Source organism: Chanodichthys erythropterus, chromosome 11 (assembly GCF_024489055.1).
Source record: "Chanodichthys erythropterus isolate Z2021 chromosome 11, ASM2448905v1, whole genome shotgun sequence".
Taxonomy (NCBI): domain Eukaryota; kingdom Metazoa; phylum Chordata; class Actinopteri; order Cypriniformes; family Xenocyprididae; genus Chanodichthys; species Chanodichthys erythropterus.
The window spans coordinates 45,022,327-45,042,474 of record NC_090231.1 but is presented as its reverse complement, the minus strand read 5'-3'; the positions used below and the strand labels follow the sequence as shown (position 1 = coordinate 45,042,474).

General features: G+C 39.1%; 1 protein-coding gene across 2 annotated transcripts in view; it reads right to left on the bottom strand.

Moving 5' to 3' along the window:
- Positions 1 to 19,632, bottom strand: part of haus6 (HAUS augmin-like complex, subunit 6) — a 48,035-nt gene extending 28,403 nt beyond the window's left edge. The window contains exons 1-4 of one of the 2 annotated variants that reach the window (XM_067399890.1): positions 19,143 to 19,632; positions 11,070 to 11,165; positions 10,904 to 10,982; positions 10,582 to 10,714 (exon numbers count right to left, since the gene is read on the bottom strand). In XM_067399890.1, coding sequence (XP_067255991.1) covers positions 10,582 to 10,714; positions 10,904 to 10,982; positions 11,070 to 11,165; positions 19,143 to 19,252 — 418 coding nt within the window. In that variant the 5' untranslated portion in view covers positions 19,253 to 19,632. The remainder of the gene's footprint in view (positions 1 to 10,581; positions 10,715 to 10,903; positions 10,983 to 11,069; positions 11,166 to 19,142) is intronic. The other variant, XM_067399891.1, reaches the window with a different exon arrangement.
- Between the last annotated feature and the right edge of the window lie 516 nt (positions 19,633 to 20,148).

Genomic DNA, 20,148 nt, shown 5'->3' with positions numbered 1-20,148 from the left:
TTTTTGCTCAGAACAACTGTTTGTGAAATCCTTCAGATTATATTGATAAAGCAGATCTTGTGCTGCTGTAATCAAAAATGTAAATCAAACTCAGAGATTGGGCTCTAAATGAGTTATGTTGATAGTGATTCAGATCAAATAATGATTATGTAAAAATAAAACCAACACCACCTGACCATTTTTTCCTTTGCCCAAACATGTCAAGAGTCAAGAGCCCAACTAAAACAAACACTCATCTCCACGATGGTGGCTTAAAAATAGTGATTTTCTCCTTTGGTGATTCTGCTGGTTATCATCAGGTGTCTTCAATAATGGTCAATCATCACTCAATTAATCACTTAATTATCTTAACTTTAACTTTAACACTTTTCAGTGTTCATTTAACACTCTTATTTTAACACTTTAACACTCTTGAGTATGGTCTCACATGTACTCCCTGGAGAGTTAATTTAACACTGCAGTTTTTGCTGTGTATTCTCTGTATATATGCTCATATATATGCTCTGTAGGCATCATTTTAAGACTCTAGTTCAGGGGTATTCAACAGGCGGCCCGCGGGCCGCATCCGGCCCGTCAGCATTAAAATTTGTGGCCCGCATCATGCTACATATAAATGTATATTTATTATAATTTGCTTCCAAAATTAGCGTGAATACTACTTCGTTTTTTTTTTACACGTACACAAGGGTAGGCGTACAGTGCACGTGACGCTGTAATCATCAGCAGAGAACGCGTATAGTGTAGGCTACACGCGCAGCACAGTTTTTCTAATCGCAAAGAACAATATAAACTGAAGGCACTTTGCACGCGCTCATTGAATAGTTTTTGCACTAATTTAGTTTGTCCACAAGGTGTCAGCACTGAAACGGGCTGTTGTTTCAGTCTGAAAAGAAACAGATAAGACGGAACAAGAGTAACAACAAACACAATAGCCGACCGTGTTGAAGAGCGCTCATTTGAGGGGATTAAAAGATACCAGCAACTCTAATTTAAACAAGTACAAAGACATTTTATTGTAACTATTTGAGCGAAAAAGACTAGACAAGCATGAATCTCTCTAGTGCGCATGTGTCGAGCACTTTGTGTTCGTGAACGCCATCAAAGGCTCGAGACTGTGCGCGCAAGTAAAAAACAAAGTAACCTTATTTTTCCATGACGAAATGCAGTTGACATTCCTCAAACTTTGCAGTGTGTAAGTTGCCGAGCATCATGAAAAACAAACCTTTTATTCTTAATGTCAATGTGTTATAAACAGAAAGCAAGCAGCGCTCACATTAAAGATCTGTCATCACATCATTGAGCTCACGGAGAATATCTGATTTATCATGTTTACAACGTTGGTTATAGTTAGGTAATTCATGAGATTGTGATTGAACATTAAAAAAAAAAAAAAAAAAAAAAAAATTTGGATTCTTACCAAATTAAAAAGGTAATAATAATATAAATAATAAAACGTTTATTCTCTGAGTATAAATAGGTGCTATAAAAAGTGTTAAAAAGGTGCAATGGAGTATAAAAAGACTATAAAAAAAAGTGCAATGTTTTCATCTTCCGGACAAACTCTTATCAGCCAGTGAACAACAGCCAGACCTTAAATTTCTTGTGAAAAGAAATGAAATAAGGATGCATAAGGAATGAATAAGGATTTCTTTTCATCAGTTCTTGTTTTTCTTTATGCATTTGTACATTAAGAATACAGCAAGACAAGCTATTAATCATTTTTTTAAATGCCATTTATCATGTTAAGTGACACTTTAAAAAGGACACCATACTATTAAGACTTAGCTAGATAATAAACTGCACTTTTAGTAAATAAACAGTAAAACTACAAATATTGTCTTAAGTAGGCCTAAAAAGTCTTACGATCCAAGTTATAACTTGTGGCCCTTCGCGTTTCATTTGGTTGAAATGCGGCCCTCTTGGCCTCTGAACTTGAGTACCCCTGCTCTAGTTCAAACTGAACATCGCTACGGAGAGCTTCTGGCATTATTAGTGCATGCATGAGATTGTTCTGTCCCTGAAGTTCGGAGCATCAGCTCTTGAAGCTCTGCCTTCTTAGGCTGGGAGCAGCAACTCATTTGCATTTAAAGGGGCACACACTAAAACAGCGTGTTTTTGATCTATCCTCAAAATTGGCAATTTTAGTGGCAGCATTGGATTTCAGCATGAATGCTGCGAAAATCACACAAAACACATCCAAAATGGGAAAGAGCTTTGCGATTGACTGTGCAAATAGAGGACACAAAACCTGAGGTATATTTTTATATACTGCCGAACTACAGAAAAAAAAAACAGCATTCACAGGCAGATTTGCTTTATGCATTTCCCCGGCGTCGAAATCAGGCACATATAAATGTCAGGAAACACGATTCCTGGCTGTATGTCAATATCCAGATGAAATCATTCGTTTTACTCATGTTTTTGCAGTTTCCCCTATTAAATTCAGTCATGCAGCAGTCTTTTGCCATTCATTCCAGCTGAGGGAGCACGTTCCAGTGGGAAAGTGACGTCAATGCATACTCTCTATCTGTGGGGCATTTTGAGCTAAAACTTCACATACACACTCTGGAGACGTCAGAGACTTATTTTACATCTCTTAAAAAGGGACATAATAGGTCCCCTTTAAGATGTTTTTTTTTTTTTTTTCGGGCGGGTTTGGGGTAGGGGTTGGTCACGATACCGGCTCAGCATCGTGATGTCCGTCAGCCATCGGCGACGGACGATGGCATCGTCTATCGCCCCAACCCTAGTGGAAAAACAGCATGACCCTCTATAAAAAGGGTCTAAAAGCAGCCAGGTCCAAGCATTTCCACAAACTCATAGAAAATAACCAAAACAACAACTGTGAACTGCGGGCACGCATCTCATACCAACGAGAAACAAAAGACTGCTGCATTATTTGCCTTACAGAAACCTGGATGTCTGCAGTGGTTCCAGACACAGCCATTGAGCTTACGGGGTTCTCCGTGCACTGCTCGGACAGAACGAAAGAGCTCACAGAGAAAAGCAGAGGTGGGGGTGTTTGTTTCTTTATCAACAACTTGTGGTGTGATGAAAGGAACCTACACTCTATTAAATCCTTCTGCTCCCCTGATCTGGAATTTCATATGCTTCTGTGTCGACCATTCTGGCTACCGAGGGAATTTACAGTGGTCATAATCACAGCCGTTTATATTCCTCCTCAAGCCAACACAGACCAGGCACTCAAGGAACTGTATGGGACTATAAGTGAGCAGGAAACCACATACCCAGATGCAGCGTTTATTGTTACAGGGGACTTTAACAAAGCTAACTTCAAAACAATAGCTCCAAAATACTTTCAACACATCACCATCAAAACGCGTGGTGATCGTGCACTAGACCACTGTTACTCTCCTTTTCGGGACGCGTACAAATCTCTCCCCCGCCCACCTTTCGGTAAATCAGATCACTCTTCCATTCTGCTGAAACAGGAAGCACCCGCCCTCAGGACAATTCAATGCTGGTCGAACCATCAGACGCTATACTACAGGACTGTTTCGATCACGTGGACTGGGACATGTTCCGGGCAGGGTCTGATGACGACAGAGGCGTACTCAGAAACTGTAACGTGTTTCATCAGGAAGTGTGTAGAAGATGTAGTGCCGACAAAAACAATCCCTATCTAGCCTAACCAAAAACCGTGGATTGATAGCGATGTTCGAGCAGCCTTGTCAGCGCGAACATCCGCTTTTAAATCCAGGAACGCTGATGATCGCAAACAAGCCAGTTACGATCTCAGAAAATCCATCAAAGCCGCGAAAAGACAATATATAAACAAAATTGAAGAACAATTCAACACCAACAATGCGAGAAGTATGTGGTAGAGAATCAATAACATCACAGATTTGAAAGGAAATAAACCAGCTACTGTGAACATTGCCGCCTCTCTACCGGATGAGCTTAATAACTTTTGTGCTCGTTTCGAGGCTCACAACACCGCCCACACAGAGAGCGAGTGCACTCACCGTGTCCATAGCGGATATAACCCGATCCTTTCGACGGGTAAATATCAGCAAGGCTGCGGGTCCTGATGGCATCCCAGGCCGTGTGCTCCAAGCATGTGCATTCCAACTAGCCGGTGTTTTCACAGACATTTTCAACCTCTCCCTCTGTCTGTCTGTGGTTCCCTCATGCTTCAAAAAAAATCCACCATTGTGCCCATACCAAAGAAAAACAAAAATCGCATGCTTAAATGACTGGAGGCCCATTGCTCTCACACCCATCTTCAGCAACTGTTTTGAGAGACTCGCCAGAGATTACATCTGCTCTGTGCTGCCTTCCTCATTGGATCTGCTACAATTTGCATATCGTAGCAACCGTTCTACAGATGATTCTATTGCTTTGACCCTACACACTGCTCCCACCTGGGAAGTAAGAACACCTATGTGAGAATAATGTTTGTGGACTACACCTCAGCATTTAACACCATAGTGCCACACTTGTTGCGAAACTACAGACTCTGGGACTAAATAGATCTCTGTGCAGCTGGATCCTGGACTTCTTGACAGGCAGAAGTCAGGTGGTCAGAATGGGCAACAATACATCATCCCCGCTGACCCTCAACACTGGTGCTCCTCAGGGCTGTGTCCTCAGCCCACTCCTGTACTCCCTGTACACACATGACTGTACAGCCACACACAGCTCCAACGTTATCGTCAAATTCGCCAATGACAATGGTGATAGGCCTGATTACCGACAAAGATGAGACGGCCTACAGAGAGGAGGAGAACCACCGCTCACTCAACATCGACAAGACCAAGGAGCTGGTGGTGGATTTCAGGAGACAGAGCAGAGAACACAAACCCATCACCATCGACAAGACACCGTGGAGCGGGTAAGCAGCTTTAAGTTCCTCGGCCTTAACATCAGTGAGGATCTCACCTGGTCTACACATACTGACGCAGTGCTGAAGAAGGCACATCAATGCCTCTTCTTCCTGAGATGGCTGAGAAAGTTTGGAATGAGCCCCAGCATCCTCAGATCATTCTACATTTGCACTATAGAGAGCATCCTGACGGGCTGCATCACTGCCTGGTTCGGAAACAGCACCGCTGGCAAACGTAAAGCTCTGAAAAAGGTTGTGCGAACTGACAGCCACATTGTTGGAGGTGAGCTTCCCTCCCTCCAGGACATCTACACCAGGCGGTGAATAAGGAAAGCCCGAAGGATCATCAGTGACTCCAACCACCCGTCCCACAGACTGCTCTCTCTGCTGCCCTCAGGAAGACGTCTCCATAACATCCGATCCCGCACTAGCTGACTTAGGGATAGCTGTTTCCCCTCAGGCTATCAGACTAATGAACAGTCAAAACTAATACACCCTACAGCATACTCCCACAATATGGTATGCTGCACAACGCACTTTAACTTTAACAGTTTTAACACTGGACTATACATACACACTGCATTTAATACAATAATCTACCCGTTACCACTGGATACCATCAAGTGCACATCCATGACATTTCTGTATCCAGTTCGCGTACAATCTGTTGCACTATTGCACTTCAGCATATTTTTATGCGTATATATGTCTACATAATGTAGAAGGTGTACATTCTGTGTATAGTGTATAATGTGTAGTGTTAACTGTATGTACATACTAAGTATAATGTGTAGTGTAGTGCCAACTGTAAGTATGTCTAATAGTACACTGTGTGTACTGACTATATGTATGTGCATATTGCACATTTTTACCTGCTGAAGTTTGTATGGTTATGTGTTAACTGTTTCTGTAATTTTCTGGAGCACACTCCCAAGAATTTCACTCTCAAAGGCACATGTGCCATGGTGATGTGACAAAAAAATGACTTGACTTGACTAATATAGTCAGTAGACTAACAAATAAACAGACATCTCCTGAACTGAATATTCCATCACAGTTCAGTAATAATGACTTTATTAATTTCTTAACAGAGAAAATTGAAATGATCAGAAACACAATTGTAAATGTACAACCTTTGATGGCGTTTTATGAGTCAGCCTCTACTACCGCCCTTACAGAACAATTACAGTGCATTACAAATATAGGACACAAAGATCTAAATAAACTTATCAATGCATCTAAATCAACAAGTTTCTTAGATGCAGTTCCCACTAAATTCAAAGAGCTGTTGCCTGTAGCAGAAGAGCCTCTTCTCAATATTATTGACTCGTCTCTATGTCTAGGTGCCATCCTAGGTGTATATGACTATTCTCTTTCAGACGAACACAATTAAAAATATCCTTAGTCTTAGTTTGTAACGGTTGTGAATGGTAGGCCAAATTCTGAAGACAGAAAAAATGCATCCATTCATAAAAAAAATGAATCCATACGACTCAGGAGGGTTAATAAAGGAAGCAAGGGGTGCGTTCTTGTAAGAAAATATCCATATTTAAAACTTTATAAATTTAAATAAGTTTCCGGCGGACGACCGTATGCATACTGCACACATCAATTTGGCCGGAAGAGCAACCTTTGACATGACGCAATGACGCAATGATGCACATGGAGGTGTAGAGCAGAGAGCAAAACAAAACACTAGTCACGAATTAGAAGTTTAAAATGAGAAATTTTAAAGAGAAATGTAGGAGGATTTCGGTATAATAGAAGAGGAGCTTTAGTTTGTTGCCCAGCCATATTTGTTTGAACCGTGAGAGTCTAAGCTTATGATACTCCTACATCCTGCATCATACATTGCGTCAGAGGATTACTCATTTGGCGCAAATCAACTTGCACATTCTGCGTGCGGTCTTTCGCCAGAAACTAGTTGTTTGAATATATAAAGTTTTAAATATGGATATTTTTCTTACAAAATTGCATCCCTTCATTTCAAAAGGCCTTTAACCCTCAGGGATCATATGGATTTGTTTTTTCTAATGGATGGATGCATTTTTTCTGTCTTCAGAATTTGGCCAACCATTATAAACCTTGGAGGACTAAGGATATTTTTAAATATATTTCAGATTGCGTTAGTCTGAAAGAAGAGAGTCATATACACCTAGGGTGGCTTGAGGGTGAGTAAATCATGGAATAATTTTCATTTTTGGGAGAACTATCCCTTTAAGTCTCTCATTAAGAAACCTCAACTAGATCCAAATGAATAGGTAAATTACAGACCCATTTCAAATCTTCCATTTATGTCTAAAATTCTACAAAAAAATGACAATGGTATCGTTTTCAAAAACTTGCACTTTGAAACCTGTTTTCAAAAGTTTGCGTTTTCAGACCACCAAAACGCTGTCGTGTAAACAGCCCCTAAGTCCACTAAAGGAGGGAGGGCATTCTCTCATCAGGGCCCGTATGTATAAAACTTCTCAGAAATGCTCTTAAGAATAGTCTTAAGTTTTGACTTAAGTGTCATAAAATTCTTAGTAAACAGTAGGAGTTTTCTAAGAGTAAGAGACTTTTATAAAGAGGCTAAAAAGCAACTTTTAGTAAAGTGTAAGACAGATTCTTAAGTGCTGACTTAAGTGTTGTGAACTAAGGACTACAATGATGTCAACTCAAAATGGCCGCCCTTAACCTCTGAATCAGCCAATAGTGAGCCTGGAAGGGTGAAGTCACAGCAGCACAAAAACAGTCATTTAATGTAATTATAAAAAACAATAATAACAATAATAATAATTAAAAAAAAACAAACAAAAAAAACAAACGTTTTAATATTTAAATTGATTTAAAAGCAATAGCTTTGCATTGTGCAAAATGATCAAAAATTAACTGTAAATGAGGAGACGTATATCATTAGAAAATGATTCCACACCATCAATACTAGAGCAATGATGTGTCATGAGTTCATCAACAGCTCCAACAACTCCAGGGAAGCCCACTATCAACATAAAAGTTGCTTTCTTTTGCCGCATGGTTTGATTGTCAAGCCGAGTTCAGACTGCACGATTTTAGCCACGATTTTGGCTCGCCGACAGGTTTAGAAATCGCCAACAAATGCCCGAAATCACAGGCAAATAGGTGCTCGTTCAAACGAGTGACAATCACGCAGTGTGAATGAGCAAAGACGCGCTCTGAGAGATTTGCCGACGAGTCGCTGACGACCTACAGCCAATGAGAGAGCAAGATACAGAGCAGCGGGGAGTTCGGGGAGGAGTTATAGACCACAACATCAGCAAGCATGGCTTCATTCACATAAACATTACAATTCTATCAAACAGAAACAAAGCACAAACATTTGCTTGACCATCCGCAACAGCAGCACATTGAAAAGTTATGTATTTACCTCCAACTCTCGATGCAGAACACACAATCCACAGTCTCCCCAACCACATCCTCCTCCATATTCTTCTTTTCTTTTTCTTGTTTTCGCTGCAAATCAGCGCACAGGCAATTCGTATTGCAAGCTTCTTGCGGGCTACCGTTTTTAATAATAATAACAACTCCGGTCTTGCACACGTGATATTGCGTTGTTTCCTTGTCACATCTCGTGTGTGTTTGGTTGTTAAACGTAGTTTGCGTGCCAGACAGAGTTGTCGCCGATTCTTCCTATTGTAAAGTCATGCAGTGTGAAACCTTCTATCGCCGATCCATCGTGCAGTTTGAACGCAGCAGCGACTGAATGCTGGCCAAGATAGTCATGCAGTGTGAAAAGAACAGTGACCCGACTACTTTGAAAATCGTGCAGTCTGAACTCGGCTTTAGTCAGACAGTCAATGAACTGCCATAGAGTAGAGGCCAAATGTGATGTCCAGCCATATGAAAATTGACATCTTCAACCTTAATTAAACTTAATTAAACTTTTAAAAATGTGTTAAAAGATGTAAGCACATTGACTAGCTGTGCTTGGAGTCAATTGTTTCATGTGTGATAATGAAATGAAATTTCAAATTATTTTTGGCCTGGCTGTCATACAAAGAAATTATGAGCACATGCAAAAACAAGAGAGAACCAATTAAATATCAAAAATAAATATAAATAAAATAAATTAATATAAAAATGAAAATATTTTTTCTCATATTTTGATGGGTTAAGCAAAATTGTTTGCGATTAACAAGAAACTCTTGTTTGTATTTACTTCACTGTATGTTCATCTTTTGTGCTTCCTTGTCGTTCGTTCATCATCTGCGCTTTATTTTTGTGAAGCATTTTGCTGCGCGTCAGCTGTAATAAACAGACATCCGCTCTCATTGCGTGTGTAACAGTGGCCAGACAGTGAGAGTTTTGCAGGTAAACCACTGCACACTGACGCCCGCTAAAGTGTGTAGCATCATTTTTAGTGCACTCGTCTCACATCAGCAACGTTCAGGCCGGGGTTCGAGATTGACTCGGAGCAGGGTGGTTAGGATTGGAGTGTGAGTTTTGGTGGCGCCGCAATGAAGAGAGGGGTGGGTTTGTTTGGTTTGATTTTAAATATCAACAGTGTTCAACAACGAATTTGAAAAATCGCATACAGCACCTTTAAATATATTAAAATGCATTATTGTTTAAGTAATATTTATTACATTTATTTAAAGTTATTACATTTCTTATTAGATTAGTTAGAAAAAAAATGACAGTCAAGTTTATATCATTTTATCAACTCCATGTCATCATATAACTCCAATACTTCATATCTTCATTGGAAAGCGTGGGTCTCTTCTTCTTTGCTGCCATCTTGTTACTCTTAACTAGGTTAAGACACCTCTCCAGCTCTCTTAAATAATTTAAGAGCTAAGACCTAGTCTTGACACTTAGGAACCTTTATGAATCACACTTATTCTTAAGTCTAAGAATAAGAGTAAAATTACATCATTCTTAGAATTTTGACACACTTAAGACTAAAATTTTAAGCGGCTTTATACATACGGGCCCAGGCTCCTAAACTCTGGAATAGCCTTTCTGATAATGTTCTGGGCTCCAAGACTTTCTCTCAGTATAAATATAGATTAAAAACATCTCTTTAACCAAGCATTCACATAACAAATGTCATAAACTTGCACTCCAGTTATATCAGATGCACATAAATACATATTTTTTGCTTGAATCATTATGAACAGCAGCTATGCTAATTATCTTCCATTTGCTTTTCTGTTTTAACTCTGCACAGACTTCAAATGACCCAATACCTGTGAAGAGATGACGCTGACCCCTACAAGGACCTCAGATGACGCCAAGTTGATTCAACATGCACAACTGCCAAAATTTATATATATTGTAATCAGTAATCATTTTGATCACAACTTGTAATAATTACTTTAACAAGCTCATTGTTTCTGCCTAAAATTAATTCACGCTAGCTAACTGCATGGTTTCCATTATCTTGAGCTGTACATTTCTGTAATGGACACAGTCACCTCTACTAACAGATCACTCTAAATGGTTATGTAGACACATGCATTTTCTGTAAAGCTGCTTGGAAATTATATATATTGTGAAAAGCGCTATACAAATAAACTGAATTGAATCAGGTGCTACAATTTGTTTTTTTGTACATTTCTGACATACAGTCACCTCTGATATCAGATCACTCTAAATTGTAATGTAGACACTTTTTCTGTAACATTGCTCTGAAACAATATGCATTGTGAGAAGCGCTATACAAATAAATATTCATTGAACTGAATTTCTGGTCTCTAAAAATAATGGCATACCTGTGGTCAATGTCTTCAGTGTTTTCAGCATGACATATTTGGATAAGTGGAGCATCAAGTTGATGAATCTTGGTCCAAAAGCAGAGAGCAAATGTGATGCAGCTACCTTAGGAAAATTATTACCTTCCTCATTCTAAATATTGAATTAAAAAAGAAAAAAATTAAGAATTAAAAACCAGCATAAAGACTACAATAAAAGTATTCAGTAAAATAGTGAAATAGTAAAACACATGAATATGTAATCTGACAGTTTGTCCCTAAACTTTCTTTAGCAATGCAACATGCACATGTAAATTTTATGTAAAACACAAAATGCACATACCGCTATCTCCTGGAGCCATGCAAAAGCCACCTTGCGAAACTCAGCATCACGTTTATGATCCCAAATTGGCCAGCAAAGCCTATACAGACAATAAGATTTTTGAATCAGCAATTCAAATAACAACATATGAGGATTGTAAAATTAAAAAAGTACTGTATAGTGCTACCTGAAGACGTCTTGGGCACGAGTGGGATTCAGTTTATCAAATAAAAAGCGGATGACAATGTAGAAGGCCTCTTTGTTCGGCTTATCAAACATGTTCCTTCAAATAAATAAATAAATAAAATTAAAGCGAGCAAGCAACATTGATCAGGCCCTCACATCATAGTGTGTCAGAGCATCCCTAGCCTCTCAACAAGTACTTTCTGTTTCATTCTGCTTAAAGTCAAAATTCTTCATGCAGCCAGGGGAACGGCAATCCATTTTGTTTGGTGGAAAGGTGCAAGAATTCATAGAGTAAACGTTTAGCAGGAGCGAGTTATTTTTCGGTTTCCAGTAAAGGATCCAGCGCGTTGTAGGCAGTTGCTATAGGCTGCAAAGAATCGTAAATACAGAGAGAATGCTACAACGGAAAATCTGACCTCAGGCATAGGTATTTTAGGCCAAACGGAGGGGAAAAACAAACTGTACAATAACTGTTCTGTTAATATAATCCTCTCTATTTCCTTGCAATTCTGACTTTTTCCCCCTCACATTTCTGCCTTTTTTCCCTCGCAATTGCGAGTTTATATCTGGCAGATATAGCTGGATGACTTTTCTCAGAATTGTGAGATATAAACTCGCAATTTGTGAGATATAAGGTCAAATTCTGAGGGAAAAAAAAGACTTCCTTTTTTTGTCAGAATTGCGAGTTTATATTTCACAATTCAGACTCAACTCACAATTGCGAGATATAAAAAGTCAAAATTTTTTCTATTCAGTGGCGGAAAAAAGACTCCATACTAGGGGTGTCACGATATCTCGCGAGACTAAAATGTCACGAGATGGGTCTCGTGATAGTGCCATGACAGAGTGGTTAGGATGATGTGGAAAGAATATGCCACCGCTACGTTTACATTATACCTCCACTATCATTTTGCTTTGTATTTAAATAAAAAAAACATTTAATTCAGTTGGATAACGGTCGCCACCGCTCCATATTTACAGAGTTACACGCGATCGTGAAAGTGAAAGTAAACGCGAGCGCGCATTCAAACACGACTTCAATACCCCGCATTTTGAAAGCGGCTCCCTGATGAATACAGATATCTCTCAATATGAAATCTATTTTAAGCTGGGCAGTGTCGTTGTAACCATCTCTTAGCTCTGTAGCAAAGAAAAATTTGGTCTTATTTGCACTCTGAATATTGAGAGAGTGCGATGGTAGCACTTAAACAGTTTTCTCTTAATCTTATTAAGCACAAACAATAAGGTTTCATTTGTTAACATTAGTTAATGCACTGTGAACTTTCATGAACTAACAATGAATGACTATTTTTATTAACATAAACAAAGATTAATAAATACTGTAGCAAATATATTGCTCATTGTTAGTTGATGTTGGTTAATACATTAATGTTAATAAATGAGACCTTATTGTAAAGTGTTACCATTTTTATTTATACTGTTTTATTTCTATGATCAGTTTGTGAAAAGGAGTTCAGTTAGGAGGTCAAAAGTTGTAGAAGCTCATAAATCATGTACAGTAAGGTCTGAAGAGACTGAAATCATACAGAAGAGAAGTCAGTCAGTTGAGTATGTGGCAAAACCTTTAGTGCTTGAGTATTGTTGTCTTTTACTGCATATGATAATTCATACTCAAAGTAGAACTGAAATGACATTCATTACAAAATGATTAGTTACAACATTTCAAATGCAACTGCAGACTATTTTCTCTAGTCATATATTTCGCCATCTCGTCTCGTGAACTCAATCTCAAGTCTCGTCTCGTGAGATACCCGTCTCATCACACCCCTACTCCATACAAAAGACAAATAAACATGAATTTCTCAGTTCAGATAACAGAGAATGAGTAAACATTGTTCATTTACATAAACTACTGACATTGCGCTTGACATGGCATTCTGCTGTTTTAACTGCAAAAACCCTACACTGTTTTGCCGCAAAGATAGTTTTACAGATCTTGTAAATTACCTGGCTCTGGGACACATAATCTCTCCTGTATCCAAAATATTCCCAAACCACAGATTTTGATTTACCCTTATCCTGCCCTGAATTCACCTTCTGCGTTTCTGTGGGTGCTTCTCAATTCTTATTTGTGTATCCTCGTTTCCTTTCCTTGCTTCCTTTCCTCGCGTCTTAGCTCCATCCCTCCAGGATGCGAGGGAAGGACGCAAGGAAAAGATGAGAGGATGGAGGAATTGAATCAAGTGAAATGATAAATCCTCGCTCCCTTTAGCGTCACTTCAAAGCGTCGTCGGCTACACTCGAGGGATCTACCCACATGTTGTTAAAGTTTGGTTATTTAAAAAAATATAATAAATATGAATAAAGCAGATAAGAAGGGGGAGGAGAATTTATGCGTGTGTCAGGTTACTCGACGAGAAAGACTTCCGCAAAGGATGCACCTGTGTATCCTCACTCATGACTCCTCAGGAAGCCTCCTCACCCCTCACCCCTCACCCCTCACCCCTCACCCCTCACTCCTCACTCCTCACTCCTCACCCCTCACTCCTCACCCCTCACTCCTCACTCCTCACTCCTCACTCCTCACCCCTCACCCCTCACTCCTCACCCCTCACTCCTCACCCCTCACTCCTCACTCCTCACCCCTCACCCCTCACCCCTCACTCCTCACCCCTCACCCCTCACCCCTCACACCTCACCCCTCACCCCTCACCCCTCACTCCTCACCCCTCACTCCTCACCCCTCACTCCTCACTACTCACCCCTCACTCCTCACTCCACACTCCTCACTCCTCACTCCTCACTCCTCACCCCTCACCCCTCACCCCTCACTCCTCACCCCTCACTCCTCACTCCTCACCCCTCACTCCTCACCCCTCACTCCTCACCCCTCACTCCTCACCCCTCACTCCTCACCCCTCACTCCTCACCCCTCACCCCTCACCCCTCACCCCTCACTCCTCACCCCTCACCCCTCACCCCTCACTCCTCACCCCTCACTCCTCAGCCCTCGCGGTGCAATTAGAGAATTGAGATGTCCTTCAAGATGACTGAGCTCAATCGTTTTCCCGGTCAGAGGATGGAGGACAGAGGAGCGAGGAGACGAGGAGCGATATTGAGAAGCACCCTCTGCTTTCTTCCATGTCATAGGGGGTAAACCTGCTCTGTTCTGTTCTTGTGCTAGATTTAAACTAGGGACACACTTAACGACTAGCTGAAACATTCTAAGACTGGACTCAACACATAAAAAGACTGCAGCAGATTGTAGTCTATGACAGTCAGAGAAAAGCACAAATCTAATGACTGAGTCAGTCCACTACACAACACACTTAACGATTTGCAAGTAAAAACCCTGCCAACAACACAGGTGGTTTTATTTACATAATGTTATGTTGGGTGTTGCTAATAATTTATACTGTGTTCTTATCGAATTAGTTTGAAATTAATTTTGTGAGGAAAAATGTAAACAAACCCAAATTTTAGGTTCATGGTGAAGGTAGACATTCTTATGGTGACTGATTCTAAGAAGAATGATAAATGCATGGTGATGCCATAGCAATGCGTCTTGAATATAATATTTAAAAGTCGCGTTTCTCTCTCTTTTCTTTGCCATTATCGACTGAGAAGACATTCCATTATGTCTTTCAAGATTTATTTATTTATTTATTAATTATAACATTTCTAGTGCCATTTTTTAAACCTATAATCAAACAATAAGGTAGGCTATTTTTGTTTTTCTCAAATCAGGAATTAAAATGAATTGGTTCATTCTGAGCAAAAACACAGGTTATATTTTTTTTTATTCCAATTCCAGAGTTACCAGTTACAACGAAATAAAATACTGCTTTATTTATTTTGAAACAGAAGTCATTTAAAATGGTATTTGTATATTTTCATTTTCGTTTTATCAGTCTACAGTAAATGTACACCACTCCCAAAATTCTATAAGGTACTTCCAACATGCGGCATTTACAAACACTTAAAACCTGTGGATGGAGGATGCCGTGATCGGAGCTGTGTTTGTTGTGTGTCGTGGGTTTTGTGACAAAGGAGATGAAATGTAAACGCATAATTTATGCAACGGAAAGAGCAAAAAAGTGGGGCTAAGAGACAAAATCTCCTATGACAACTTTCAGTATTACATATTATTGAGGAAGAGAAAAGAACAACAGGTATATGCTGTTATCGCCGTTTTCTGTGTTCGTGAAGTAAATATGTCTACACGGCTTTTTAAACATACAGAGTGCCGTGTTTAACATGCGTTTGACCAATCAACATACACTTACGGCACTGATAGTTCCTATAGTGCTGGTTTAGACCGTACTCTGAAGTAGAAGCTAATTTAGTTCCCTCAAAAGGAGTTCCTAGAACTAAAATCGTTCCTAGTTCCTGCGGTGCGAACATGGCAAAATCTGGGTACTTCAGCCAATAGTTCTAGAAACTATGAAAGGGTTCCTTCGGTGCGAAAGCCCCTATAGCTGGCTGCTTTAAAAGGCTCCCGTGAGTTTTTGTGCAAGGCCTCCATGAAGAGTGTCAAAGGTTTTGCACAATATGTTTTTGCAGCGTTGAGCTTTGTGGCCAGTCACAGACATATCTGTTAACACAGGAGTAGGCAAGTTCGGTCCTAGAGAGCCGCTGTCCTGCTGAGTTTAGCTCCAACCTTAATCAAACACACCTGAACAAGCTAATCAAGCTCTTCAGGATTACTAAGGCTATAGGCAGCTGAAGGGTTTTTTTCAGGGTTGGAGCTAAACTCTGCAGGACAGCGGCTCTCTAGGACCGAACTTGCCTACCCGTGTTAACCGCATGAACGCAATGGCCAGTCAGATGCATTTTATAAGTCGTAATCTGTTCAACACCGCACAAAATGGCTGAGTTTTTGTCCAGACAGCTTCAATGATTTTAACGGGATTGTGTACCTTGCGTTGTAATTGATAGCTTCAGTGATTATAATGGCAGCGATCTTTGCATATCTTTGTATATTTTTCATGCTGCTAACTCCATATCTGGATTGAATTTTCTGGTTAAATATTATTGACAGTGATAACTAGAGCAATGGACAGAGCAAAATCTGATATTTCAAATGAGTTATGCATTAAGTCTTGGGAATGTAAATGCAAAATAACAGACCTGACACTTTTTCTATGTAATGTGTTCATTTTATTACTAACTTTTCAAATCAGTCACTCCGGGACTTTCTACATAACTCAATGGCAGCCCCTACAGATGCGGTGTTTATGCAAGTGCACGGTAAAATAATGTTATAACAGCTTCTCTTGCCTTATGCGCCATTTTCCTCCTCTGTTTCCCTCAAATAAGGAAGGAGTAAGCACCTTTGGCAATAGAAATAATTGTTAATGAGCAAAAGCTCCATACGGTCCGCCATGGTGGTTTGTTTACACTTTTACGCAGTTTGGCATGACTTTCCTGGAACGCTACAAAGTCGTGAGTCATGATTTAAAGTCGTGACTTACGGGCTCAAAAACCTGCCTGGAATGCAGCATAAGCACTGTTCAGAAATGATTTATGATCTGTCCTGACAGTGATTTTTTTATTTATTTTTTTATTTTTATTTCATGAATAGAGTCTGGGAACGTGACGTCAGCGACGCATTGCATTCTGGGACTTTAGGTCACCGTCAGTACAGTAGAGACTGGGAAATAGTGGAGGAAGATGTTAAAATTTATATTATACAGTTAAAAACATATTAGAATGGTGAACGCTGGCTGTGTTATGAACTATCTGCATATACTGACCAGCGTGGAAAACGGATGTGAAATGAAGCGCCATTTTGTCCCATTTTCAGGACATTCTAAAAAGCTTAATGTGGCGTAATGTAAGTAAACATCATACTAATAGCCCAGAATTTGAACGCAACGCGTTTAATTTCACGTTAAACGCTTTCCTCCCATAGAAACTATGTACAGCAAAGCAGATGAGCCCAGAATATGAACAAAATGCGTCTTATTACACGTTAAGTCACTGTCCATTAAGCGTTTTCTTTATGGGAGGAAAATGCGTATGTGTTAAATGTGTTGCGTTCATATTCTGGGCTTATCTGCTTTTCTGTACATAGTAAACACCAAACTAATAAAGCATACTAAGTTTAGTTTGTTAATAACACTGTTTTAGTAAATTAAGCCACGTTATGCATTTTCACATTATGCGTTAGAATGTCCCTCATTTTCTGCCTTCCAGCTTAGAAATGACACAATGGTGAAAGTGAAACTCAATGAAAATAAACTAACAAAATGTGGCTTTGTCATTTGTATTTATTACAGATTAATAACTTCTGATCCACTTGAATATTTACGTGCTCACGCCATTAATAATGTATGATAAAAAGACATGTAAAAATGTCATTTGTGATATAGCTTGTTGCAATCACTCTCCGTGTTCATAAAGCAACACCTCGGATTCATTGTTCAGCTTGTCTCGTTAAGAAATTATGTATTTATTCTATTTAGGCCCAGTAAAACTTACTTGGTGTAGCAACTCCACAATATAATTCATTTCAGAGCTGCATTACAGAGGGTCATGCTCTTATGTTATTCCTTAATGCTTTAACATGAAGAAATCAGGGCGATATGATGATATGCTGGCTGAGATCAATCTATATTGTGTTTATTATTTTATCTGGCAGATATATCGGTGCCATTTAGTTATTAAAAACTGCAATAGAGAAATCACTTTGGTCCTGTTTGTGGTCCGATAGGAGGCGGCAGTGTGATTTCTATGCGTGTCGTGTCCTGGCCACACGACTGGGCGATCGAATTAACACAAGAGATTCAAATATTAGTCCATTTATTGTAAGCAAGGGCAGGCAGCTCTCAAAAAAATTAACATAAATACAGACGTTTTCTCATCTGGTGATTTGTATTTGTTGTCATTGTACGCTCCGGAGCGTGACCTAAAACATAGCGGCGACTACCCAGAATGCGCAGTGACATAGTTTGTCAAGCTCTATAGGATAAGTTAATATTATCAACAGTTTCTTCTTCAGTTTCGACTTTAACAATCAAAATGATTTTTGATTTATTGTCGGTACATACTGGGCTCGCAGTTCACATGGTACTGTAGGATACTTTGTAATGTGTGAGTGGATGGCAATGTTCATCCACCACCATCGAAGACCATTTTTGACACAGGAAAAAAGTTTTTGCTGTGGTACCAAAATTGGAATTGAGAATTGTGAAACTTCACTGGTATCTTAAAAATATTGGTGTCATAACCTTATTTATTAGAATACAAAACAATATCAAAACAATAACATTTATTTATTTTATTCATTTCTGTTTTTACATGTTATTACTTTTTTTTTTCTATTGGACAAACCAGAGGAGTATTAAAAGTGCTTTTCAAAAAACCCAAAATTGATGTTGGGCGGAGCAGACATTGTTCGGCTTAATCAGCTCCCTAGCATCCTAGGACTTAAAGCATATAGTGTACACAAATTCGGGCACTGGTAAGGACAGTAAGGATCCTGGCTCAATACACATTGGGACACTAATGACTATTTCTGTTGACAGGACAACGTCCTTATTGTACAACATCAAAACTGGTATTTATGAACAACAGCAGAACTGGTATCTTTATTATATATATATATTTTTTTTTAAAGTTATTTAAAGTACATTATGAAAATCACTTGCTTGTTATACGTGTAACATTTCAGTCGTAAATAAATTGTTAGCTAGATTATGTTCATTACAGTTAGCGATGTATGTTATGCTGACATAATTAAATGGTTTGTAATTAAAAAACACTGGTTTTCATGGTGCATTGTGGTACTTTTTGAGAAAGCCATTAAAATGGACGACTCCCTGATCAGTGTCCGTACTACAGAACTAGGGGGTTGATTGAGACGCACCCTGTGTGTGTACCGAATTTCGTACATATAACGTTACATGCAGCGGGTATCTTATATGGTGTAAGATTTTTGGCTGTATTCAATGCACATCTGGATCAGTATAACTAAAAACTACAAATTGTAACGTAAACTGTAAACGTATGACATAACGTCACATTACATTACTGCATTGTAAAAGCCATACGATTACGAGTTAACGAAGAAGCTATTCAGTTATGAGCGAAAAAAGATAGCATTACTTACATTCCCAGATTTAGATGTTTGATGTTTTTGGTAACAGTATCCGGTCTGAATTCGAGGCACAGGAGGCACCACCATAAGTATTTACCGTTTGTCTTCTGTAGTTTAGACATCTCGCATAATAGGGCAACAGGCTAAGCGCTTCAGGATCATACGAAAAATAACTCAGCGATCAGTTGGACAAACACTTTGCAAGCTATAAATGATAACCAATTCACACCATAGTAATCGTTATAACTCGTGGTCTGAATGAGACCGACTCAAAAGATACACTGAATAAAATGTTTACTTATATTTAAGATCGTCGCAACTTCCTGCTAACCGCCAAATTATTTGAGCATATTTACAGCGTCTGTGGCTTCGTCTCAAAACTTTGTCACGACAGACTCGTGCCCTTGTTTAATCCTGATTTATATATACAAATAATGGGCTAAAGTAAAATGGCGAAAGCGTAGCTCAGGCGAAAGTCTATTCAGTGTGTTTATATATCAGCATTTTTAAGTGCGCGAAAATGCGAGGGCGTTGCATGTTTTGAAGCACGACCTTTGAGATTGGGCGGGACCTGACTTACGTTACAGCTCCTACTACGGCAAACAAAAAAGATCAAATAAGTCAAAAGGAAAAAAAAACGCGTCGCACGCTCTTGTGTTCTGAAGCAAAACGACTGGATAAAAATCTTCTTGAGATAAAGAGAGCACTTAAGTCAATTAAAACGTCAGTTCCAGATTATGATTAAGTAAGTTATATGTTAAAATACCGGGAGGAATCGTTAAAAGTATTTTTTTTTTTTTTTTAGAAAAAAAAATATCAAATAATTTTTCAGTAAGATTTGGAATGAGGGAACATTGCCGAAATTATTACAGCTTAAAAGAAGCTGTAATAATTCCTATAAGGAAACCATGAATCCAAACAATCCTTTGAGGTCAATAACTCTGACTGCTTGTTAATGCAAATTAATGTAAAGGATGACAGTAAATCGGCAAATGTATTAGGCTATTTGGAGAAAAGA